Raw genomic sequence first — 26,265 nt, 5'->3', positions numbered from 1 at the left:
AGTAGTGCTTTTGGACAGGCGAGCCACGGGAGGATCAACCTTAGGCGGGGATGTCCACGTGGTCACAGAATCCGCTGGAAAGGGATAACAAATGTCCAGCTTTTTGGGTGTAATAAAGCGGACGTTAGGCCGAGTCCAAGCCTTGGATACCACAGAAGAAAAATCAGCGTGTATGGGAAAAACCTTGGAGGCCTGTTTGGGGCGGAGAAAGGACACGCCGGCCTGTTCAGAGCTGGGGGGGTCATCGTGTAGCTGAAAGGTATCACGGATGCTAGTGACAAGATGCCCCACCGCGGACGCCAATTTGGACGGAAGCTCTGAGTCCATGTCCACGTCCGAATCCGCCAGTTCTCCCTCAGAAAGCGTATCCCTTTGAGAGGATAGACTTGACTGAGCTCGCACGCATGGCGGAGAGAGCGAAGCATCTGGAGAAGATGTGCGCTCAACCCTTGAACGTTTCTGAGTATGCCGGGCCCTGGAAGATTCGCTGGGAGGCAGGGAACCAGTGGGGGCGGCAGAAACGGTAGTCCCAGCGGGTGCGACAGGGATTGTGGCAGCCTGCGGGAGAGGCGGTCTATCCACGAGACGGCCCACTACGTGTGTAAGGCTTTCCACCGCCTGAGACAGAGACCTAGCCCAGTCAGGGGGTTCAGAGGCACCGGGGGGCGCAGCGGGAAGCGGGCCCTGCACCGGGGCCTGACATGCAAGGCAATGCGGCTCAGATTGCCCCCGCGGAAAAAGTTCCTTACAGGCGGTACAGGCATGGTACCAGGGTTTGGGGGCACCTGTGGGATCTGACATGCTGAAGTGTGGTTGTACTCTAATATAGAGACCACAAAGGGTTATAGCAGCTATGACCAGGAGGGTTAGGAGAGGGTTAACTGTCCTACCAGTGCCTCAGAAGAACGTCAGGAGATGGCCCAGATCAGCAGCAGCAGAGAAGCAGTGAACAGCAGTGAGCAGCAGAGAGCAGCAGAGAGCGCCCACAGAAGCCGAGCGATGTACACAGGAGGTTAGAGTCCCCCACCGTGTCCCAGCTTCCTGTCAGGAGTGAGGAAGCGCGGGAAACCTCAGCAGAAAGCACGGGGAACAAGCTCCGCCCCCTCCAGCGCTTGAAATGTCTCCTGTGAAGGAGAACGTAGCTCCGCCCCCAAAATGACGCGCGCGTAAGCCCCGCCCCCCGTTCTCGGCGGGAAGGGGGAGAGAGAGAAGAGAAAAATGGAGTCAGCCCCGAATGAGGGGGAGGGGGGGGGAGAAAGATAGCAGCGTGGGGGGGAACGGCGTGGGGGTGCTGAGGATGCTGCTGTGCTGCATTGTCCTGCAGATGAGCGCTCAGAATGAGCGACCACGGGTGCCCCCCTTACCCAGAGGGGTAGATGCTGCAGATAGGGACGGGGTATGGGCTGGAATAGCCATCTCACCGTCCGACGTCTTCACCCTCAGTCCTTTCCAGCAGGGTCGCCCCTTCAGCCACTGGCACCGCAGTGGCAGGAAGCTGGAAGAGGGGCTTGGCGTGCGGGCGACCCCCTAGCTGGCGGGATGTAGGGGAGCCATTGCTGCCCAGATCCTCCTATTGCTTCTGTGGGGGAGGCAGCAGTGCAGATAAGTTGGCACTGGCGCAGCTCAACCCCGGGAGAGCAGAGAGGTCTAATGCGTCTCTGGTATCCCTAGGAAAAAATAAAATAACAAAATTAGAAGAAAAAGTAAAAATAACAAGGAGAAAACAGCCCTGCAGTAGCAGGGAGTGTCTTGCCTCCTTGGACACTAAGCTAAAACTGGTAGCCTCTATCTCCAGGCTGAGGGTATAGCTGATGGAGGAGGGGCTTAACAGTTTTACTTAGTGTCACGCCTCCTAGGGAGCTGAGCTATACCCAAGGTCTGTGTCCCCCAAGGAAAATGGGCGAGAAATGCCATTTATCATGTAGAGCAGGGGGGCGCAACCCGCGGCCTGCATGCGGCCCCCGTCCTGGACAGAAACACAGCTGATCATGCGATCAGCTGTGTTAAAGGGCTTCTGTCACCCCACTAAACTGATTTTTTTTTTTTTTAGTCTACTTATAATCCCTATCCTGCGATATTGCTATACCTTATGTTATTAATAATTTTAGTTCAGTAGATTTTGCAAACTTACTTTTATGATATGCTAATTACCTTTCTACCAGCAAGTAGGGCGTCTAGTTGCTGGTAGCAGCCGCAGAAAACCGCCCCCTCCTCTTGTTGATTGACAGGGCCAGCCGCGATCTCCTCCTCCGGCCAGCCCTGTCAGCATTTCAAAAATCGCGCGCCTATGTTGATTCGGCGCAGGCGCTCTGAGATAAGGAGGCTCACCTCCTCAGCACTCCCTCAGTGCGCCTGCGCCGGTAGACGCCCTACTTGCTGGTAGAAAGGTAAATTAGCATATCACAAAAGTACTTTTTTTGCTAAATCTACTGAATGAAAATTACTAATAACATAAGGTATAGCAATATCGCAGGATAGGGATTATAAGTACACAAAAAAGTTTAGTGGGGTGACAGAAGCCCTTTAATGCCCGCAGCGCCGCACGATGGAGCAAATAAAAGGGAAAAATAAAAAGGAAAAAGTGAAAAATTAACAAAAAGTGTCAGTGTCCCCCAAAGGTCTTTTTATGACCTCTTGGGGGGGATATTATTTGTAGCAGAAATACATTAAAAATTAAGTTAAAAAGATAAAAAATAATAAAATACATAAAAGAAAATAAAACGCGCCATTATCGCCCCATTTACATGAAACTACACATATTATATAACAAAATGACTGACACAAAATAGGTAACTAATTATAATAATTTATTTTGGTGTCAGTTTGCATATTTAAAGAATAAAAGCTATAGTTTGAAAAAAAGAAATACTTTTTAAAATGTTTTGTACAGTTTCTCCCATATAAAACTAGAAAATAAATTATAATGCCCTATGTGTCAAGTGAAAAATTGTTGCAAAAATTATTTTGGTAGTCCCAACACAAAGTTACAAAGTGCTTACTGATTACTGCATGGCACCTGTAACTGGCAGGAGGTGTTAATAACCAGTGAGAGCAGCCCTCTGCAGTGAAGGAAAGCGCCGATTTATGAATAGGTGGCAGGAAGGAAATGTTGCCACTTTTCCTGTAATAATGACTTTTAACAAGTTCCTGCAGCATGGTCCCTGAAACAGAAGATTCATACTTACCTGCTTCAGGCCGCCCTGGCCCCCACTGCCTCCATCTTCAGGTTCCTGCACTTTTACACCTCACCTGTCAGTGAATGGCCATGGTCACATACACTGCTCCAGTCAATGACTGGCTTCAGCAGTGACATGCTGCTTGTGACCGCTGAAGCCAGTGATTGGCTGGAGAGGTGCATGTGACCATAGCCATGCACTTCCAAGTAAACAGCGTCAAGAGCAGGTAAGTATAACTCTTAGGTTTCAGGGGCCATGCTGCAAGAACTTGTTAAAAATTCTTTTTTACTGGGAAAGCCCCTATTACACTGTGAGATATTCAGGGAACAAGTGTCCATAGGAAAGCTCATTCATGATATCGGGCCGGTATAATTGTGCCGGACATCTCTCTGTGTAATCAGGGATGTGCTACTGATAAACAATGTAACTAAATGAAGGAGGAATGACTGTGATAGCGATCATTCCCCCCCAGTCACTTTACATTGGCCTGTGTAATAGGCTGATGCAAATAGGCGCCAATCAACATTTTATTTAAAATTGCGGCCCCTTGAAATAGAGCGTTGTAACACTGCGACCCTCAGACAAAAAAAAAAGTTGTGCACCCCTGATGTAGAGAAAGTTAATACAAGCCACTTACTAATGTATTGTTCATATTGCCTCCTTTGCTCCCTTGATTCACTTTTCCATTGCATTATACATTGCTCGTTTTCAGGGGTTACGACCATGTTGCAATCAAGCAGTGGTGGTCGTGCTTAAACACTATAGCAAAAGGCACCAGCCTCTCTGATGGCCAGGACCGTGGGAGCGCATCAAGACAGAAAGGAAGCAATATGAACAATCACGATATAGTAAGTGCCTTGTTTTAACTTTGTCTACATAATAAATCTATTTGCTGAAGTGAGACAATCCCTTTAAGTATCAAACACTAAAATGGATACATACATCCATAAATTATTCTACTTACCTTAAAGAAATCCGTTTTCTCAACCATATACCTCAAATTGCCCTCAGTGAGGGGAGGTCGGATGACAACAGACACCCTGCCTTGATTTGGGCTCAAGGGCTGAGAGGCCTCCATGCTACTAGCATTTTCTCCTGCTACAACTGCAACAGACTGTGTTAAGCCAACAAGGTCCATAACAAGAGATATGGCTACACTCTGTATGCTGAAGTCCACCGCTGCGCTGCAGGCGTTCATGAGGGTCTGAAGCCACACTGGTGGTTGGACCTTCTCATAGTCTAATAAAACAGAAATAACATACACCAGTCATATACAAAAATGCACAAATACTGCATAGACCATTCCCAACGCTACAAAAAGATGTCAACCCAAATGTCTTTTTGCAACTGTTCCTCACACTTCATATTAAATAAGCAATAAGTCACAACAACTTAAAAGCAAATCAATGCAGAAGAGAAGGGAATTATACAGAGAAGAGCAAATGGACTTAGCTTCCATCATTGGACATATCTTGGACCATACTGGAAAATCTACTCAACGACTGAACTACTACTATTTTAGATGCCCTAAATCCCTCATTGATCCTGACAGCACCCCCCACACATGGCTATGTATATAAAAACATTATTATCGATATAGCCTTATTTACTGGGCTGCTCAATTGTTCATATCTTCCAATCGGCAAAAAGAGAGGTGCTCAAGAGAGGGAAATGGGTGGGGGATGGAGTTAACCTAATATAGGGCAATATCTGAGGGGTGGGTGCTTAATATACCTGGGCGCTCTAGAAACTGATTATCTAAGCAATTTAAAGCACATTAGATGACTTTGGGCCCTGTACTACATGCCACTACAGAGTCGGAGCCTCTGAGCCCAATCCGTATATGTGATGTATGATAGTTGTCATTATAATTCCCTTGTATGCCGATAAACTGAGACAATGTTGTATTGTAGTTATATCACGGGAGGCATAACTGTCACTGTGAATTCTGAATCGGAAACTGCAATCCAATATAAGAACTTAAACCTACCCCCTTCTCCTTTATCAAAATGAATGTCTACAGGGTGACTGCCCTCTGCAATGTACACAGGAAAACTGGAACATTCAAGGAACAGCTGGCATGCAGCAATGAAGGCCGGACGGTAGTCTTTTGGAGAAATAGGTTTGTCTGTATTCTTCTCTTTAGTATTTTCTGCTGTTGTCTCCCATTTAGCTTCTGTTTGGCCTCCTGGGGGCTGTTCTACTGTGAGCATCTTAGATGCAGCACTCTTTGGAAGAATGTAGAGGGTAACAAGTCTTGTGAGGAACTGCTGGAAATACTCCAAGCAACACTGCATTGCTGTTTTTTGTGTGGTCTTTATACTCCGTGTAGCTGTCCCCTTTGGACTCTTACACGTGTGTTGTACAAGTGTCTCTTCAGACCCTACAGTGGATGTGGTTTCAGTTTCTGATGAAGTGCTACCCAAGTGTAGGCCAGCTGCACTTTGCCCATCATTCAGCGCCTTGTCAATATCATCTGCCTTGTCTTCCTGGTACTGGACAAATTCTGTAAATCCACTCTCTGAAGATTGGCTGCTTGGAGGGTTTTCACCATCTTCAAACACATCACATGGGTTCTCGGCAGAAACTGGGGACAACTAGGAAGCAAATGAATGGCAATCAGTAAACTCTTCAATCCATAGTTAACAGGAATGACTGATCTTGTAAAACAATATGGAAATAAAATTAAAAGGAGAACTTTTTTATTTATTTTTTACATATAGATGTGAATTAACATCCATCTCAATACACCCCATCCAAGCCAGCATGCATGTGTACAGGGAGGATTGGGAGAGGTAGCTGACAAGTGTTTGGCTGACAGTTATCGCATGTATGGCCGACTGTACTTTCAAACAACTTTACATAAATCAATAATACAAGGGACCACAAGAAACTTTGCATTATGTTATATATTATCAGCTGTTTAGCTCTACTAGCCCCCCCTTGCTAATTGCTTTTCACTTAGAAAAATGCTCCACTGAAGGATCATATTACACATGTCAATACAAGTCTTTGGAGAGGAGAGAGGGAGGAGTGAGCAGCAGCATTAAGCTGGGACTCAAAGAGACAGTTAAGAGACTGCACTACATGAGATTTATATCTCAGCACATGCTAAAATCACAACCAATACAGGTCCGTACCTATCTGTAATGTCCTTCATGATCTTGGGGCATACATTTGAGTGACTGTGAGACAGAAATGAGATTCTCCTCTACTTTTTGTGTGCAATGGATGTCAGATAGTCTCCACCACCCATGTCTAAGGTATCTGCAAGCTAGATATTCAGCATGTACAGAAAACTTCCACAAAATGCCAGATACAAGTGATATAAAAAGGTCAGAAATAGTGTTATTCCTCACATACTCACACTTTGAGCTTGTGGGAAGGTTAGGAACTGTACGTTTTAAGAACAGAGCATAGGCAAATGTCATGAGTAGTTCAACCAAAGGCGTTAAGCTTGCGACCTCAAGGATGAACTATTGCACAGTAACACAAAATAAACAGTTGTTTTAGATGTTAATGCCATATAAAAAGAGCCTTATATGGAGGATCGCAAATCCATTCAAGTCAATGGGATAGCAATTTGCTGTCCGCAGCATGACTGGCTTATGTTCATGTGAATGAGCCCTTAGATAGAGATCTTGCTATTAATCTCCAGAAATTTATACAGTTGTAATTGGAACTTGAAAATAGAATGGAGGACGTTATTGTACAGGTCTAGCAAGCTTCAACATCAGTGGGTTAACGCATTAACCCGACAGTGTAAGCGTACAGAGGAGAAAGAAAAGAATTCCTGCTTCAGCGCTCCAAAACCACTTGAGCATGTCTGTTAAAAAAAAATAAGATTCTTTATTGGAATAAAAAGTGTGCATGGGACTACAACGCGTTTCGGGGAATCTTAAGTCCCCTTCATCAGGTTAAAAAAGTACAAATGTATCACAGTAGTGTAAGAACTTAAATAAATGAATAAAAAAACACCAAAAACGCACCCCTGGGGGGGAACCAGAGTTAAGGCCCTGCCCGAGGGGTGGGTGGGTGTGACTATTAGATATATACACATATAAAATACTTGTCTGTTATATAAACATAAGGGCACAGTAGAGGAGGGCCTCAGTGGTAGGGATCTTTATTTAAATTATTAATGTAATCTGACGATAGTGTGTTGATGAGGATCGGGTGAATACCCGACAGTAATGCTGAAGATGTACGGCAGGAGGGAGGGTCACGTGATCCGGAGGTCCCCGTTTACGTGCCCAGTTGTCATGGGTACTCAAAACACTGCGGGAGAGGCGGCCAATAGAAACCAGAGTTTCGGAGGGCACGTGACCACCTCCGGTCACATGCTCCCTGGGGGAGGCGAAGAGAGAAAGCTCCTGAAGACGGTGGAGAAGCGTCGTAGAAATGATAGGTGCCGCTTGAGTCCGTGTCACTCAGAGGGGAGGGGATAGGTGGCAGGGGGCTGTAGCGCAATATATAATGGTGAAAAGTATATGGGGATGAATATGATGAATAAATGAATATGAAAAATGAAGAGGATTATACAGAGGGATGATGATGAAGGGGAAAAGGGGAGGGCTCATGTGTATATATAATAATTGCAATATGGAATTAGAGCTGAACAGATGAATAAATAATTTTATAAGAATGTACTATAATGTGAATAAATGAATGGGTGACAAAAAAAGGGGGGGGGGTGAATGAATATATAATATATGATGGATAAAAATGAATAAAAATTGATAAATATAGAATAATTCACTAAAATATATAAGATGTATAAAATGGGGGTTAAATGAAATATTAATATATAAAAAACTAGATGGAATACTGTAATATCAGATAAAATGACCGGAAAAAGAGAGGTAAAAATGGGGGTGGGGACATGGGTGGAAAGGAAAAGAGGGGGGTAGGATGGGTTGGTCTCTTAGACAAGCCCTGGAGATGTTTTCTAGATAAGCTATAAAGCTTCACTCAAAAGTGTGCATACCATAGGATTATAAAATACTTTGTGAATTAAAAATAAATAAATAAATAAAGTAAATGGTGGAAAAAGGTACATGATTGGCATGCATCTGATTTAGGCAATGTGGAGATGTGACTTGATTGATTCAATTATGCCGTAACATTGCAGGAAACCATATGTTTCTCTATTTTTGAAATGTCTCTCAAAAAATCAATTATAAAAGGTAAAACATTAAAAACAGAACTGATGAATCACAGCTATGAATAAAGCTGGGACTACACACGTTCTCAGGAAACACAAGTCTCAGTTTCATCAGCTTTAATTGCATAACTCTTGTGTCATCTTCTCATGAGACAGGCTCTGAAATTTCCATGTTAGCTGAGTTCACATCTGCTTGGTCACTTCCAGTGTTCTGCACCATCATAGGTGTAGATACCTTTACAATACGGAGAGCTAGATCCATCGGACAAAAATGCTACTGATGGACCCCACTGAGTTTTAATTATTTTTTATTTTACTTACTTATATAGTGCTACTATATTTTGCAGTGCTTTAATGATATTAGCATCGTACTTTCCATATTGGGGCTCTCTCATGGTGTCCATCATGTTACCAGAAAGAACGGTGCCGCAGCTATATTATTATTAACAAATATGGCAGTATATGCAATGGAGCCTCTGAACAGAAGTGTTTTGTGGGAAAAATGCAGTCTAACTTGTATTTTATTCATTTGAATTCCTGCTCGTTCTGGGCTGTGACATCAAGGACTTAGTCCTATCAGTGATTGACAGCTATCCGTGTATACACAATCATAGAGGGAAGGCTGTCAGTCACTGATGGGTTTACCTCCTGGACTTTAAAGTCCAGAATGAGCAGGAACTTGGGCTACTTTCACACTTGCATTCAGAGCGGATCCGTCTTAGACGGATCCGCTCATATAATGCAGACGATGGGATCCGTTCAGAACGGATCAGTCTGCATTAGGCTACTTTCACACCTGCGTTCAGGTGTCCGCTCGTGAGCTCCGTTTGAAGGGGCTCACAAGCGGCCCTGAACGCAGCCGTCTGGCCCTAATGCATTCTCAGTGGAGGCGGATCCACTGAGAATGCATCCGCCTGCCAGCGCTCAGCCTCCGCTCAGTGAGCGGACACCTGAACGCGGGTGTCCGCCTGGCCGTGCAGAGGCGAGCGGATTCGTTCCGACTTATAATGGAAGTCAATGGGGACGGATCCGCTTGAAGATGACACCATATGGCTCAATCTTCAAGTGGATCCGTCCCCCATTGACTTTCAATGTAAAGTCTGAACGGATCCGCTCAGGCTACTTTCACACTTAGAAAATTTTTCTAAGTTATAATGCAGACGGATCTGTTCTGAACGGAGCCACCGTCTGCATTAATATGAGCGGATCCGTTCAGAACGGATCCGCTCGAACTGCTAGTGTGAAAGTAGCCTCAGATAGATCCGTCCAGACTTTACATTGAAAGTCAATGGGGGACGGATCCGTTTGAAAATTGAGCCATAGTGTGTCATATTCAAACGGATCCGTCCCCATTGACTTACATTGTAAGTCTGGACAAATCCGCTTGCCTCCGCACGGCCAGGCGGACACCCGAACGCTGCAAGCAGCGTTCAGGTGTCCGCCTGTTGAGCGGAGCGGAGGCTGAACGCTGCCAGACTGATGCATTCTGAGCGGATCCGCATCCACTCAGAATGCATTAGGGCTGGACGGAAGCGTTCGAGGCCGCTTGTGAGAGCCTTCAAACGGAACTCACAAGCGGACACCCGAACGCTAGTGTGAAAGTAGCCTTAAATGAATAAAATACAGGTTTCTCGTTAATGGCATTGGGGGACACAGTACCATGGGTATATGCCCAGCTACCACTAGGCTATTCAGTTTTAGTCTAGTGTCCGTAGGAGGAGAACCTGACTTGCTTTTTTTTTCCTGCAGGTCTTAACATAGAAACATAGAATGTGTCGGCAGATAAGAACCATTTGACCCATCTAGTCTGCCCAATATACTGAATACTATGAATAGCCCTTGGCCCTATCTTATATGAAGGATGGCCTTATGCCTATCCCATGCATGCTTAAACTCCTCCACTGTATTTGCAGCTACCACTTCTGCAGGAAGGCTATTCCATGCATCCACTACTCTCTCAGTAAAGTAATACTTCCTGATATTACTTTTAAACCTTTGCCCCTCTAATTCAAAACTATGTCCTCTTGTAGCAGTTTTTCTTCTTTTAAATATTCATTCCTCTTTTACTTTGTTGATTCCCTTTATGTATTTAAAAGTTTCTATCATATCCCCTCTGTCTCGTCTTTCTTCCAAGCTATACATGTTAAGGTCCTTTAATCTTTCCTGGTAAGTTGTATCCTGCAATCCATGTACCAGTTTAGTAGCTCTTCTCTGAACTCTCTCCAAAGTATCAATATCCTTCTGGAGATATGGTCTCCAGTACTGAGCACAATACTCCAAATGAGGTCTCACTAGTCCTCTGTAGGCATGAGCACCTCCCTCTTTCTACTGGTAATTCCTCTCCCTATACACCCAAGCATTCTGCTAGCATTTCCTGCTGCTCTATGACATTGTCTGCCTACCTTTAAGTCTTCTGAAATAATGAACCCTTTCCTCAGATACTGAGGTTAGGACTGTATCACTGATTGTATATTCTGCTCTTGGGTTTTTACGTCCCTGGTGCATTATCTTGCACTTATCAACATTACATTTTAGTTGCCAGATTTTTGACCATTCCTCTAGTTTTCCTAAGTCCTTTTCCATTTGGTGTATCCCTCCAGGAACATCAACCCTGATACAAATCTTTGTGTCATCAGCAAAAAGACACACCTTACCATTGAGGCCTTCTGCAATTTTGCTGATAAAGATATTAAACAATATGGGTCCCAGAACAGATCCCTGAGGTACCCCACTGGTAACAAGACCTTGGTCTGAATATACTCCATTGACTACAACCCTCTGTTGCCTGTCCCTCAGCCACTGCCTAATCCATTCAACAATATGGGAGTCCAAGCCCAAAGACTGCACTTTATTGATAGGCCTTCTATGTGGGACAGTATCAAAAGCCTTACTAAAGTCTAGATAAGCGATGTCTACTGCACCTCCGCCATCTATTGTTTTAGTCACCTAATCAAAAAAATCAATAAGATTAGTTTGACATGATCTCCCTGAAGTAAACCCATGCTGTTTTTCATCTTTCAATCCATGGGATTATAGATGTTCCACAATCCTCTCCTTAAGTATGGTTTCCATTAATTTCCCCACTATTGATGTCAGGCTTACTGGCCTATAGTTGCCCGATTCCTCCCTACTACCTTTCTTGTGAATGGGCACAACATTTGCTAATTTCCAATCTTCTGGGACGACTCTTGTTGCCAGTGATTGGTTAAATAAATCTGTTAATGGTTTTGCTAGTTCACCGCTGAGCTCTTTTAATAGCTTTGGGTGTATCCCATCAGGCCCCTGTGACTTATTTGTATTAATTTTAGACAGTTGACTAGTTAGAACCTCTTCCTCTGTAAAGACAAATGCATCAAAAGATTCATTAGTCTTCTTTCCTAACTGAGGTCCTTCTCCTTCATTTTCCTTTGTAAAAACTGAACAGAAGTATTCATTGAGGCAGTCAGCTAGTTCTTTATCTTCTTCCATATACCTTCCTTCTTTTGTTTTTAATTTGGTAATTCCTTGTTTTAGTTTCCTTTTTTCATTTATGTATCTGAAGAATGTCTTATCTCCTTTTTTCCCTGACTGAGCTAATTTCTCTTCTGCCTGTGCTTTAGAAGCTCTTATAACTTGTTTGGCCTCTCTCTGCCTAATCTTATAAATTTGTCTGTCATCCTTGTTTTGTTTTATTTTATAATTCCTAAATGCTATACTCAGCTATCTTCTGCTGAGTACCACAGTGGTCTCTTCCTTTTTTTGCTGAGCTTTATTATTTTATTTTGTCAACTTTAGTTGCACCCCCTGCGGGCGTGTACTCCGGTACCTCGCCGATACAGGGACATTGGGCCGACCATCTCAGGGGTTGTCCGATGCGGGTGCAGTCCGACAACTCCACGGCGGTGGCGTACATCACCAGGGCGGCACCCGGAGCCCAGCAGTCATGGCGGAGACGGCAGATTCTCAGCTGGGCGGAGAAACATGTTCCGACACGGTCGGCAGTTCACATACCCAGCGTCGACAACTTAATCGCAGACTTGCTCAGCTGGGAGTGTCTCGATCCCGGCGAGTGGGCTCTTCACTTGCAGATCTTTTGGGCCATCTGCGAGAGGTTGGGTCAGCCATATGTGGATCTCATGGCCTCACGCTTTATCAACAAGGTTGAGGACTTAGTTGCGCGGTCCAGGGACCCCATGGCCCTGGCATGCATTTTCACTGGTGATCCCGTAGAGACTGTTCACGTTTCCTTACATGCTCCCGCTTCTTCCTCTCATTTTGCGTCTTCTTCGGAAGATCAGGTCAGAGGGACTGCCCGTCATTCTCGTGGCCCCAGATTGGCCGCGCAGTGTGTGGCACGCATCCCTAGTCGCCCTTCTTGCTGACGGACCTTTGCGTCTTCCTCTTCGGGGGAACCTGCTGTTGCAGCGGCCAATCTTCCAACCGAATATAGGGTCGCTACATTTAACGGCATAGCTGTTGAAGCTACCATACTGAAAACTCGTGGGTTTTCGGATGCGGTGGTCTGGACCATGATTCGGGCAAGGAAGTCGTCGTCTTACAGAATCTACCACCGGACTACCACCGCTGTCTCCCGTTCGCTTTTCCTTGCCACGACTTTTGGCTTTCCTGCAGTTGGGCATGGACCCGGGGCTGGCTCCCAGCTCTCTTAAAGAGCATGCTCTCACCATTCTTTTTAAGCAAAATTTAGCTTTGCTTTCGGCGGTTCTGATCTTTCTGCAGGGGGTGGGAATGCTGCGCCCCCTTTCCGTCCTCCGTTGGAATTCTAATCTAGTGCTCAACGCTCTCCAATCTTCTCCGTTTCAGCCTTTGCAGCAGGTGTCGCTGCGCTGTCGCTGTCCGTAGCGTGTCGGAACTTGCGGCTCTGTCATGTCGGTCACCCTTCCTGATCCTCCGTCCTTCGCCCTGTGCACTCTTTCTTGCCGAAGGTGGTGTCGACATGCCATCTAAATGAGGAGATTATTCTCCCTTCCTTTTGTCCGGACCCGTCTCATCCTCGAGAACAGTCGCTCCATACTCTGGATTTGGTACAGGCCGTTCAAGTCTATCTGTCCCAGACAGCATCTTTCCGGCGAATGGATTCCCTGTTCGTGATTCCAGAGGGACCGAGACAAGGGCTGGCGGCGTCAAAGACTTCCATTTCCCGATGGATTCGTTTGGCTATTGTGGAAGTGTACCACGTTAAGGTCCGGGTCCCCGCCCTTCCGGGTGACTGCTCATTCGGCTCGGGCAGTGGGGGCCTCTTGGGCGGTGCATCATGGGGCTTCGGCCCTTCAGGTGTGCAAGGCGGCGACCTGGTCGTCTTTGCATACTTTTTCCAAGTTTTACACTTTTGCATCTTCTGATGCTTCTTTGGGGCGTAGAGTTTTGCAGACAACGGTTCTCCGATTGGCAGGGAGGTTGTAGTTAAGCCCACCCTCAGGGACTGCTCTGTAAATCTCCCATCGTCAAAGCCTGTGTTCCCCACTAAGACGGATGAGAAAACTAGATTTTTGTACTTACCGTAAAATCTGTTTCTCTTCCGTTTTTGTTTATGGGCCTTTTTGGTTCTGGGTTTGTACATTATGTAATTTTCTTATGTCTGGCTTCTACTACTGCTTTTGCACTAAACTGATTTAGCTTAGTCCCTGTAGGAAGGATATAGCTGAATAGGGAGGAGCTTACAGCTATAACCAGTGGCGTATCTATCACGAGGCAAACAAGGCATTTGCCTAGGGCGGCAGTTGCCAATGGGGAGGCAAAATGCCTTGTTTGCCCCTTGTCCCATCAGTCTTATCTGCCTCCGGTATACTCAGAAGATCCGATGGTATATTCTAACCCCCAGGCGTTCCCATGGTGACGGGGACGCTTGCCTGGGGGTTAGAATATACAGGGCCCCCGCCGCTCACAGGAAAACATTTAAAAACAAATCAGTAACCTTAACTTTATTCATTGGTGATGTCTTTACTGTATACCTTACTCTGTCTTTCAGCTCCGGTAACAGCAGGGAGTACGGGCGGGGCGGCGCTCACTCACTGACTGACGTCACGCGCCTGCGCCGCCTAGTGGGAGGAGCAGGAGCGTGACGTCAGTGAGTGAGCGCCGCCCGCCCGCACTGCCTGCTGTTACCGAAGCTGAAAGACAGAGTAATGTATACAGTAAAGACATCACCAATGAATAAAGTTAAGGTTACTGATTTGTTTTTAAATGTTCTCCTGTAAGCGTCGGGGGGGGGGAATCTGTGGATGGCACCGTGTTTGGGGGGGGATTGTGTGGATGGCACCGTTTGGGGGGGGGGGGGGGGATGGAATCTGTGGATGGCACCGTTTGGGGGGGGGGGGAGGGGAATCTGGATGGCACCGTTTGGGGGGGAATCTGTGGATGGCACCGTTTAGGGGAGGGGGGGGGAATCTGTGGATGGCACTATTTAGGGGGGGGGGGGATCTGTGGATGGCACTATTTAGGGGGGGGGGGGAATCTGTGGATGGCACTATTTAGGGGGGGGGGAATCTGTTGATGGCACTATTTAGGGGAGGGGGATCCGTGGATGGCACTGTTTAGGGGAGGGGGATCCGTGGATGGCACTGTTTAGGGGAGGGGGATCCGTGGATGGCACTGTTTAGGGGAGGGGGATCCGTGGATGGCACTGTTTAGGGGAGGGGGATCCGTGGATGGCACTGTTTAGGGGAGGGGGATCCGTGGATGGCACTGTTTAGGGGAGGGGGATCCGTGGATGGCACTGTTTAGGGGAGGGGGATCCGTGGATGGCACTGTTTAGGGGAGGGGGATCCGTGGATGGCACTGTTTAGGGGAGGGGGATCCGTGGATGGCACTGTTTAGGGGAGGGGGATCCGTGGATGGCACTGTTTAGGGGAGGGGGAACCGTGGATGGCACAGTTTAGGGGAGGGGGATCCGTGGATGGCACTGTTTAGGGGAAGGGGGTCCGTGGATGGCACTGTTTAGGGGAAGGGGATCCGTGGATGGCACTGTTTAGGGGAAGGGGATCCGTGGATGGCACTGTTTAGGGGAAGGGGATCCGTGGATGGCACTGTTTAGGGGAGGGGGATCCGTGGATGACACCGTTTAGAGGAGGGGGATCCGTGGATGGCACCGTTTAGGGGAGGGGGATCTGTGGATGGCACTATTTAGGGGCGGGGGATCCGTGGATGGCACTGTTTAGGGGAGGGGGATCCGTGGATGGCACTGTTTAGGGGAGGGGGATCCGTGGATGGCACTGTTTAGGGGAGGGGGATCCGTGGATGGCACTGTTTAGGGGAGGGGGATCCGTGGATGGCACTGTTTAGGGGAGGGGGATCCGTGGATGGCACTGTTTAGGGGAGGGGGATCCGTGGATGGCACTGTTTAGGGGAGGGGGATCCGTGGATGGCACTGTTTAGGGGAAGGGGGTCCGTGGATGGCACTGTTTAGGGGAAGGGGATCCGTGGATGGCACTGTTTAGGGGAAGGGGATCCGTGGATGGCACTGTTTAGGGGAAGGGGATCCGTGGATGGCACTGTTTAGGGGAGGGGGATCCGTGGATGACACCGTTTAGAGGAGGGGGATCCGTGGATGGCACCGTTTAGGGGAGGGGGATCTGTGGATGGCACTATTTAGGGGCGGGGGATCCGTGGATGGCACTGTTTAGGGGAGGGGGATCCGTGGATGACACCGTTTAGAGGAGGGGGATCCGTGGATGGCACCGTCTAGGGGAGGGGGATCTGTGGATGGCACTATTTAGGGGCGGGGGATCCGTGGATGGCACTATTTAGGGGAGGGGGATCCGTGGATGGCACTATTTAGGGGAGGGGGATCCGTGGATGGCACTATTTAGGGGAGGGGGATCCGTGGATGGCACTATTTAGGGGAGGGGGATCCGTGGATGGCACTATTTAGGGGAGGGGATCTGTGGATGGCACTATTTAGGGGAGGGGATCTGTGGATGGCACATAGGAAGGGGTGGGGTTTAGAGAGAAAGGGGTTTGGCTTTGACAGGAAGGGGTGGGTCAAATTTATATTAGGGGGGTGCCAGAGTTTAGTCTCGCCTAGGGTAGCACAAAACCAAGATACACCACTGGCTATAACCATGGTCAATGCTTGTGTCCCCCAATGAAACAGATTTTACGGCGAGTACAAAAATCTAGTTTTTACTGAATCTTTTCCCATAAAACTATATATTAATCTGCTCATCTCCTTCTGCTCTATAACATGCTGCCTGCAACTCAAACGCCAAGTTCAACATGACAGGTTCCCTTTAAGCTGTCCTTTTAGATCATTTACAGCTGCTACTTGAATTTTTATTTAACGCAAACAAGCCCTTGAATACAGCATTAGAAGCAGTATATGCTCTTTATGCAGAACACAAGCCTTACCTTCCTATCCTCCTTGTCTTTACTGCAGCCATTTTGCCCACCGGGAAGCTGGAATGTGCCCCCGCTGCCTGCAGACACAAGCGGAGGTTGCACTTTGCTGAGGATTTTTGAGCAAAGCCTTAGTGAATTGGTCAGCTCTTTGAGGTCCAGAGATTGGAGGTGGCTGGTTAGGGCAGAAATCATTCGGAGGAGCAGCTGAGGCAGATGTTCGGTCTGAATTTCGATATAAGTCTCCTGAGAAGGAAAATGAAAAGATGGGACTGATGGTTACATGGATTTTCAGCAAGTTACATTCTAATGAGTAGAATCAGGAACCTCAAAAACAAAAGTCTCAAACATCTCTTTTTCAGAGAGTTTACTATCAAACACTATAATAACCTATTTAATGAACCCTTTAGGCAGCTACATTGCACAATACTGCAGTAACCGCTGACTATCCCTTCCATGGCGCCTTGCAGCAATGAAGTCTTCAATGCAGTTCCAAATGGACAATATCTGTCTGATATTTGTAGGGCTTTACCTTGTAGGACCTAGCGTAATGCTTTCGATCCACGGCATGATACCATCCAATATATGTGCCAGCTTCCTGCAGTCTTTTTCAGGTTGTCGAGGAAGAATACACTAAGGTATTGCCAAAATTGCAAATATTGTCCATGTGAATTGCTGCTTGAGACTTTAAGCTACCCAGAACCAATGCACATAATGAAAATCATTACCAATCATGTTTTATGGCATTATTACCACCGCATAGGGCTCCGCTATAACATGAATGATCAGCTATGTCCCATTTTAATACAGTGACTGGTTGGATGCAAAGCTCCTCACTGATGCTCATTCCCTGACAACTATAGACAAAGGCAATTTCATAGTAGCCTAAGGCCACCGTATCTAGTCATGATGGGTTCACAGAGGCCCCAGTTCCACAGATGTCGTTGGGAATTTCAGTTTCACAATTTTGATCCCCAGCATCTGCTGTGCCAGTTCTGAAATAACTTCTTAGCACCTTTTTTAAACAAATGTCACTTTCACATAGTGTTACAAACAAAGTGACAGCTTGTCGTCAGCTGCTGAGAAACCACTGGAGAAGTGACAATATGGGAGCAGCTCACTCCAGTTTTCAATTTTGCAAATACTTAGTTAGCAGTGGGATAGAAAAATGCTATTAAGTGTGAGTTTCGTTCCCACTTCTGATTTACTAATACTTATATTTTATACATAGCTGATGGATAAGAAATTATAATAACAAAATCTCCAGCCAAACAACTGAACGTTACACCCTTAAAGGTCCATTGGGACTTTAATGGTGGCTAGCCCATCAATATCACAGAGGTAGGGTTCCAACTACCAGCACCCCCACCGATCTGCTGGCTAAAGGGGACCAGACGAATGCTGCTTCACTGTGGTGTTTTTCCTATGCCTGGTATTACAGTTTAGTCCCATTCAGCTGTTAAAGTACCAGATAGAGGTGCTCCAAAATGTATGCAGTTGTGTCTGGTAGACAAGGAAAGGGACCAAGCGCTGGCCTGAGGGCCATGGCTCCTGATCATGGAGATCCTGATATTTCTGACCTACTCTATGGAAGCCCCCTATAGCCCATTTAAGACTGAAGCAAAGTTGCTGAGTACTGAAGACATCATCACAAATGTATCTAAAATATAGGCACAGGTACAGATGGGCTAGTGTCTGCACAGGTAGGAAGGAAAGAAGGAAAACAGGGCGGCATACAGTACCTGACATATCACTCTCATACTTCTAGTAGGCTTGGGAAAGGAAAACAAAAGATTTAAAGAATGGAAAGAGTAGGTTCAGGTTAATACATTGCACAATGCAGACAGAATATAGCGTGGCTTCATTGCACATTATAAAAACAGCAGGAACACAAGATGTCCCCCAACAATACCATCTGCATTCAAGACTGGTGACTGCTGCCAGGCAATGGGTGGCTTTTGACAGTCTTCCATAAAGTTTAACACTACATGTCTTACAGATGACAGTCAATGGGTCAATTGCAATTGATTTTCAATGGTCATCCCAAATGGTTTAGAAGGGGTTTCGGGGATATATTTACTGATGACCTATCATCTAGATGGGTAGTGGGGTCCGACTCCCGGCACCTCCACAGGTCTGAGAGAAAAGCATGTGATTTATACTAAAATGAGTGCGCCAATTACAAATATGAACTCGGAATTTGCCTGACACGTATAGATTTTAACCCCTTAAGGACCCTGGGATTTTCCATTTTTGCGTTCTCGTTTTTCACTCCCCGCCTTCCCATAGTCCTAACTTTTTTATTTTTCCATTCACATAGCCTTATGAGGGCTTTTTTTTTTGCAGGACAATTGTACTTTGTAATGGCGCCATTTATAGTTGCATACCATGTAGTAGGAAGCGGGAAAAAAATTCCATATGGGTTAAATTGGGAAAAAAGGCAATTCTGATAAAGTTTTTTTTAATTTTTAAGGGCTCTTTCACACCTGCGTTCTTTTCTTCCGGCATAGAGTTCCGTCGTCGGGGCTCTATGCCGGAAGAATCCTGATCAGTTTTATCCTAATGCATTCTGAATGGAGAGAAATCCGTTCAGGATGCATCAGGATGTCTTCAGTTCCGGAACGGAAAGTTTTTTGGCCGGAGAAAATACCGCAGCATGCTGCGCTTTTTGCTCCGGCCAAAAATCCTGAAGACTTGCCGCAAGGCCGGATCCGGAATTAATGCCCATTGAAAGGCATTGATCCGGATCCGGCCTTAAGCTAAACGTCGTTTCGGCGCATTGCCGGATCTGACGTTTAGCTTTTTCTGAATGGTTACCATGGCTGCCGGGACGCTAAAGTCGGACTGTAAGTATACCGGTCCCCGCTACTACTATGGCAACCAGGACTTTAATAGCCTCCTGGCTGCCATAGTAACACTGAAAGCATTTTGAAGACGCTTTCAGTACACTTGCGTTTTTCCGGATCCGGCGTGTAATTCCGGCAAGTGGAGTACACGCCGGATCCGGACAACGCAAGTGTGAAAGAGCCCTAAACTGTACACTATGCGGTAAAATTGATCTGTTATTTTAATTCTCCAGGTGAGGACGGTTACAATGCCACACTTGTATAATTTTTCTTGCGTTTTAATACTGAAAAAAATATTAAAACCTTTGAGGAAAACATTATTTTTTTTTATAACAATAATCTGACCTCTAACTTTTTGTAGTTGTGTATGGGGCTGTGCGAGGGCTCATTTTTTGTGGGACGATCTGTACTTATCAGTGATACCAATTTGAAGTGTGTGCGACTTTTTGATCACTTTTTTAAAATAAATTATTGGGTAGTTGAAGATGTGACAAAAAATGGCAAATTGGCTTTTTTTTTCCCCCCATTACGCCTTTTGCCGTATGCCATTAATATTGTTATATTTTAATAGTATGGGCATTTTCGCACGCGGCGATGCCCATGATGTTTATTTTTTTATTGTTTAAGTATTTTTATTTTAAGGAAAGTGGGGTGATTTGAACTTTTATTTTTTAATATTTGCAAAAACTTTTTTTTTACTTTTTTTAAGTCACCTTGGGTGACAATAACTGGCAATCATTAGATTGCCTATTGTGTTCATTGATGTCTATATAGACACCACTGAACACTTCATTTGCACTACATCAATACAAGGCTGCCACCTAGTAGCCTGTATTGGTATAGTCATCTAAGAAGCACCAAAGCCTGCTTGAGGCTTCAGCCTATTAGATCAATGTAACAGGTTACCTGATCTCAGCCGGGGAACGCTGTTACCGGAGCGGCAGTGGGTGATTTCCGCTTCCGGACTGCGCAGATGCCGTGGTCACATTTGACCACGGCATCTGAAAGGGAAAATGTATGCGATCAGCCTTATGGCTGATCGCATACATGTGCCGCGGGTCTCTGCTAATTAAAATAGCAGAAACCCCGCGGCTATGGCGCCCGCTGCACATGCAAGCGGGCGCCATGTTTGGCGACTGGACTTCCGCCGTACATGTACAGCGGAGGTCCTTAAAGGGTTAAGTTATACATGCAAAGCCTAATCAGTTATAATGTTACTGCATTATATTGGAGATATTCCAATGGACATGTCCAGACCTGTTCAGACGCACTCAGGCTGATGTCAGCAGTAAGTATATAAGGCAAGCTGGACAGATTTTGATAAAGTGATCTGTTATAGTGCTATCAGTTTTGAAACTTAAGATGGATAAACGCAAATGTGTTAACGATCCAGACAATTTCTGCTACATATGTGGCAAATACACTACTTATGATCAGTGCAAGAATCTGACAAAGCGAGTGCGTCTTGCAGCCTTGGATGCATTTGTGCTAGTAGTGCAGAACTTCCTTGGGAACAGACAAGCTGCAAACAATGCTGAATTAGTAGACAACATGCTTACAGCATATGAACAACTTGGCTGCCGAATGTCATTGAAAGTGCATTTCTTACATTCCCATCTTGACTTTCCCACCCAATTTCGGACACATAAGGGACGAACATGGAGAGCAGTTCCATAAAGATATTTCTACAATGGAGAACAGGTGTCAAGGCCGCTGGAATCCCAACCTGATGGGGGACTACTGCGTTCACAACCGCAAAAGCAGATGCCTGAAGCAATTTTAACAGTACTGGGCCCTGCTCAATACGACTTTTAAAATGAAGAACGAGACTTTTAGAAATTGAATTATTCCATTCCATTTTCATACACTGTTTACTACGCAAACTTTGATGTAGATCAGGTAATTGTTGGAGTAAAACTCGTTCTGTTCAAAATTATTCAATGCTTTCCAAGTGCCTAATTCATTTAGGCATACTTATGCATAGCAAAATTTTATGATGTGTTACAACAATTCTGACTTGGGATTTGTAATCCGCACACTCGATTTAGTATAGGACAAATGGTTTTTGCCAAGTAGCAGACGAAAAGTTGTGTGGTGAGATCAGCTTTTTGAGAAGGCACCGGCGCTCGCAGTAGCACCGTCGCCTTCTCCCTGCACAGCACTGTACATTGTATACTGTACATTGTATAGCAGCTGTGTTTGGTATCGCAGCTCAGCCCGATTCACTACTATAAAAGGATGAGCTGCGTCCAGGCCATGTGACCAATAAACGTGACATCACGACCTAGGGAAAGCAGCGAGAAGGCTGTGGTGCTACTGCAAGCGCCAATGACTTCTCGAACGGCTGCTTAATGGCGGTCTCGGGTGTTGGAGTCCCCCGGATCAGATACTGATGACCTATCCAGAGGAAAAAACCCTTTAAGTAGACAGTATTAAATCTGGCATCTAATGGTCAGGAGTTTACCATGCTTAAAAAGACCCCTATGAAGGTCCATATGTTGCATGTAATGTTCATGGGATGGGATAACTGATGTTTTCTTTCAATCTGTTGAATCCCAGGATCCTTTCTACTTTGGACATGTCTAAAAAAATAAAATTGTATTTAAATAATTAACAGTTCTGGAGCATCTTTTCATAGAACTCTATGTTGTGCCATCCCTCAGTTATTCCTCCTACCAAATTATAAATAAACTGACAACTGGGCATTACCAACTGGAGGAGAAATAGAAGAAGCGCACAACACAGAGTTATAAGAAAAGGTGCACCAGAAACGTTATTTCATGGGGAATTCAAGTAATTACTAAGACATGTCAGGATAGGTGAGGGGCTTTCTTTAAAAAGAAATTCTTTCAAAAAGGGACAGTTCCTTCTTCAGGCATTCTGCATTACCTGCATAAAGTGTTTTTTATACGAAGGTAAGGTCATGGTGCAGAGTGACCTCAATTACCCTATTCCCCTTTATGTAGAAAATATAGACATTCTTACCAAAGACACAATGTCTAGCAAGAAATCCACCAGCAAGCAGAAACTGATAAGTGGTAACTCTGGCTGATTACTGCCGTCACTAGATGAAGGCTGAAGCCTGGCATGTAGCGCCCGCCTAAAAGAAACAATACAATAAAAAACAAATCAGCCCATACCTACCCATTCTTCTTTGACAGAAAGTAAATGTCATTTACATGTGTGTGACATTTCCACAGCTCAGACTACACAATAAAAGTTGAAGGTGCAATTCAGTTAGATATTGAAACATGAACTTTTATGAAAATAAAATACATTACATGGGACCGTATGTCCTACAAAGACATGACATTTGAAACAAGCTAGACAAAGAGGAAGGAAAATATCAACAGTTTGTCGGCGCCACAGCTGAACTGCCTAAAGGACTAAAACCCATTGAGCTGTAATAAATCATTTGTACAGCCTGAGCGATATTGAATAAAAACTCAAATAAAGTGGTGGAGCTGTGTTCAATAAAAGACTTACCTGCAGCATTCTTCAAACCAACGTGCAATGTAATCCCACATGTAATACGGCTCAAAGGAGTTAAATAAAAGGTTGGCTGTTTTAATGAGCTCTGCCGTCCTCTTGTTCTCCCGCAGTTTACTTAACAAAACAAATAAAATGGTTAGGATTAATTTGTATTACAAAAAAAAAAAAAACATTTAGGATCAGGGGGTTTGGGGCGACATGTAATAGGTGCTGGCATGGTACATTAGAAGGTTAAGCTGACAGGTGACTGGCAGCCGATACAGGTCTTCATTTCTGTCCCACATAAATACAGTACAGACCAAAAGTTTGGACACACCTTCTCATTCAAAGATTTTTCTTTATTTTCACGACTATGAAAATTGTAGATTCACACTGAAGGCATCAAAACTATGAATTAACACATGTGGAATTATATACATAACAAAAAAGTGTGAAACAACTGAAAATATGTCATATTCTAGGTTCTTCAAAGTAGCCACCTTTTGCTTTGATTACTGCTTTGCACACTCTTGCACACTCTTGGCATTCTCTTGATGAGCTTCAAGAGGTAGTCACCTGAAATGGTCTTCCAACAGTCTTGAAGGAGTTCCCAGAGATGCTTAGCACTTGTTGGCCCTTTTGCCTTCACTCTGCGGTCCAGCTCACCCCAAACCATCTCGATTGGTTTCAGGTCTGGTGACTGTGGAGGCCAGGTCATCTGGCGCAGCACCCCATCACTCTCCTTCATGGTCAAATAGCCCTTACACAGCCTGGAGGTGTGTTTGGGGTCATTGTCCTGTTGAAAAATAAATGATGGTCCAACTAAACACAAACCGGATGGAATAGCATGCCGCTGCAAGATGCTGTGGTAGCCATGCTGGATCAGTATGCCTTCAATTTTGAATAAATCCCCAACAGTGTCACCAGCAAAGCACCCCCACACCATCACACCTCCTCCTCCATGCTTCACGGTGGGAACCAGCCATGTAGAGTCCATCCGTTCACCTTTTCTGCGTCGCACAAGGACACGGTGGTTGGAACCAAAGATCTCAAATTTGGACTCATCAGACTAAAGCACAAATTTCCACTGGTCTAATGTCCATTCCTTGTGTTCTTTAGCCCAAACAAGTCTCTTCTGCTTGTTGCCTGTCCTTAGCAGTGGTTTCCTAGCAGATATTCTACCATGAAGGCCGGATTCACACAGTCTCCTCTTAACAGTTGTTGTAGAGATGTGTCTGCTGCTAGAACTCTGTGTGGCATTGACCTGGTCTCTAATCTGAGCTGCTGTTAACTTGCGATTTCTGAGGCTGGTGACTCGGATGAACTTATCCTCCGCAGCAGAGGTGACTCTTGGTCTTCCTTTCCTGGGGCGGTCCGCATGTGAGCCAGTTTCTTTGTAGCGCTTGATGGTTTTTGTGACTGCACTTAGGGATACTTTCAAAGTTTTCCCAATTTTTCGGACTGACTGACTTTAATTTCTTAAAGTAATGATGGCCACTCGTTTTTCTTTACTTAGATGCTTTTTTCTTGCCATAATACAAATTCTAACAGTCTATTCAGTAGGACTATCTGCTGTGTATCCACCTGACTTCTCCACAACGCAACTGATGGTCCCAACCCCATTATTAAGGCAAGAAATCCCACTTATTAAACCTGACAGGGCACACCTGTGAAGTAAAAAACCATTTCAGGTGACTACCTCTTAAAGCTCATCAAGGGAATGCCAAGAGTGTGCAAAGCAGTAATCAAAGAAAAAGGTGGCTACTTTTAAGAACCTAGAATATGACATATTTTCAGTTGTTTCACACTTTTTTGTTATGTATATAATTCCACATGTGTTAATTCATAGTTTTGATGCCTTCAGTGTGAATCTACAATTTTCATAGTCATGAAAATAAAGAAAACTCTTTGAATGAGAAGGTGTGTCCAAACTTTTGGTCTGTACTGTACATGCACACTGTGGGTATGCTATAAATGTCCATGTGGGACAGCCCTTTCAACGTGTCCGATCCTTTTGTTCTCAGGGTAGATAAGCTGCAGTCAGAGGTTTCTGGCAGGGGTTACACCACATTTAGAACACCTACCTATGATGGCTAACCTCCGGCACTCCAGCTGTGGTGAAACTATTACTCCCAGCATGCTCCATTCATTTCTGTGGAGTTCTGAGAACAGCCAAGCAATTGTACATCTTGGGAGTTGTAGTTTTACCACAGCTGGAGTGCTGGACGTTAGCCATAATAGGTAGGTGTTCTAAATGTGGTGTAACCCTTGCCAGAAATCTGACTGCAGCTTTTCTCCCCTGAGAACAATAGGATCGGACACGTTGAAAGGGCTGTCCCACATGGACATTTATAGCATATCCACAGTAGTGTGCTCAGCTATTTTCAGAAGCACCTTAGTTGTAAATGGAGAGAGCCAAGCAAACGGGATCTCCTTTCCATTCATGGAGGAGCATGACAAAGCCCCATTATAAAGACACTAGTGGGTCCCAAAAGGTGAGACGTATACCTATCAAAAATGTATGGCATGGCCAGCAGCATCTCCAATGGACTAGCTCCTGCCGCGTTCACTGTAACCACAGGATAGGGAGGCCTAACATATGAGTGGTGAAAGATTTTCATGTACACATTTGATTGCTTTTTGGCAAATTTGTTTATGAAAATGAAGTGCCAACAATCACTGTGTGAGCTGTGCAATTTGTGTGTCCAGTTGATGGAATTGGGTACTGGCGTGCAATGTGCTCTAGCTATGTGGCTGTGGTACACTGGAGTGGATATGCCAGAAATGTCCTGACGGGAACACCCCTTTTAACCCAACTGCCATATCCTTCTCTCTCAACAACTTGCATAATGGGAGAGTTGGAAGGCCACCCATTCACACTAGATGATCTTCTGGTCCTGCTGAAATCGGTGGGTTAGGTCAGCATTAATCTAACGAGCATGTCCAGCTTCAGTCTATTGTTAGATGCTCTTTAAATAGTGGACTACAATCTCAAAAGTCATTGCTCACCCAAGAGGTCAGACTATAATAACGCAACTTCAGACTGACTGACACCGATCTCCATGATTCCCGTCCCATATCGGTTACCTGCTCAGTTGTGCAGGGTCCTTGCTGAAAGGGGTTTGTGTCTGAAGATCCAGCTCTGCTTTGCACTGTGTATATAATGTCTTGAACACTTCGATTAGCACATCTTCCAGAATGGCAGGCCCTGGAACAAATACAACCGTACAACAATGATACAATTCCAGGAACTTGAACACTCCACAAAAAGATT

At 45.3% G+C, this 26,265-nt stretch overlaps 1 protein-coding gene across 2 annotated transcripts in view; it reads right to left on the bottom strand.

Annotated features, from left to right (window-relative positions):
• Positions 1-26,265, bottom strand: part of DOP1A (DOP1 leucine zipper like protein A) — a 106,529-nt gene that overhangs the window by 54,287 nt on the left and 25,977 nt on the right. The window contains exons 10-16 of one of the 2 annotated variants that reach the window (XM_044292397.1): positions 26,079-26,199; positions 23,007-23,126; positions 22,506-22,620; positions 18,417-18,446; positions 16,687-16,920; positions 5,167-5,773; positions 4,141-4,415 (exon numbers count right to left, since the gene is read on the bottom strand). In XM_044292397.1, coding sequence (XP_044148332.1) covers positions 4,141-4,415; positions 5,167-5,773; positions 16,687-16,920; positions 18,417-18,446; positions 22,506-22,620; positions 23,007-23,126; positions 26,079-26,199 — 1,502 coding nt within the window. The remainder of the gene's footprint in view (positions 1-4,140; positions 4,416-5,166; positions 5,774-16,686; positions 16,921-18,416; positions 18,447-22,505; positions 22,621-23,006; positions 23,127-26,078; positions 26,200-26,265) is intronic. The other variant, XM_044292398.1, reaches the window with a different exon arrangement.

Source organism: Bufo gargarizans, chromosome 4, assembly GCF_014858855.1.
Source record: "Bufo gargarizans isolate SCDJY-AF-19 chromosome 4, ASM1485885v1, whole genome shotgun sequence".
Classification (NCBI taxonomy): Eukaryota; Metazoa; Chordata; class Amphibia; order Anura; family Bufonidae; genus Bufo; species Bufo gargarizans.
This window is presented reverse-complemented; position numbering and strand designations above follow the sequence as displayed.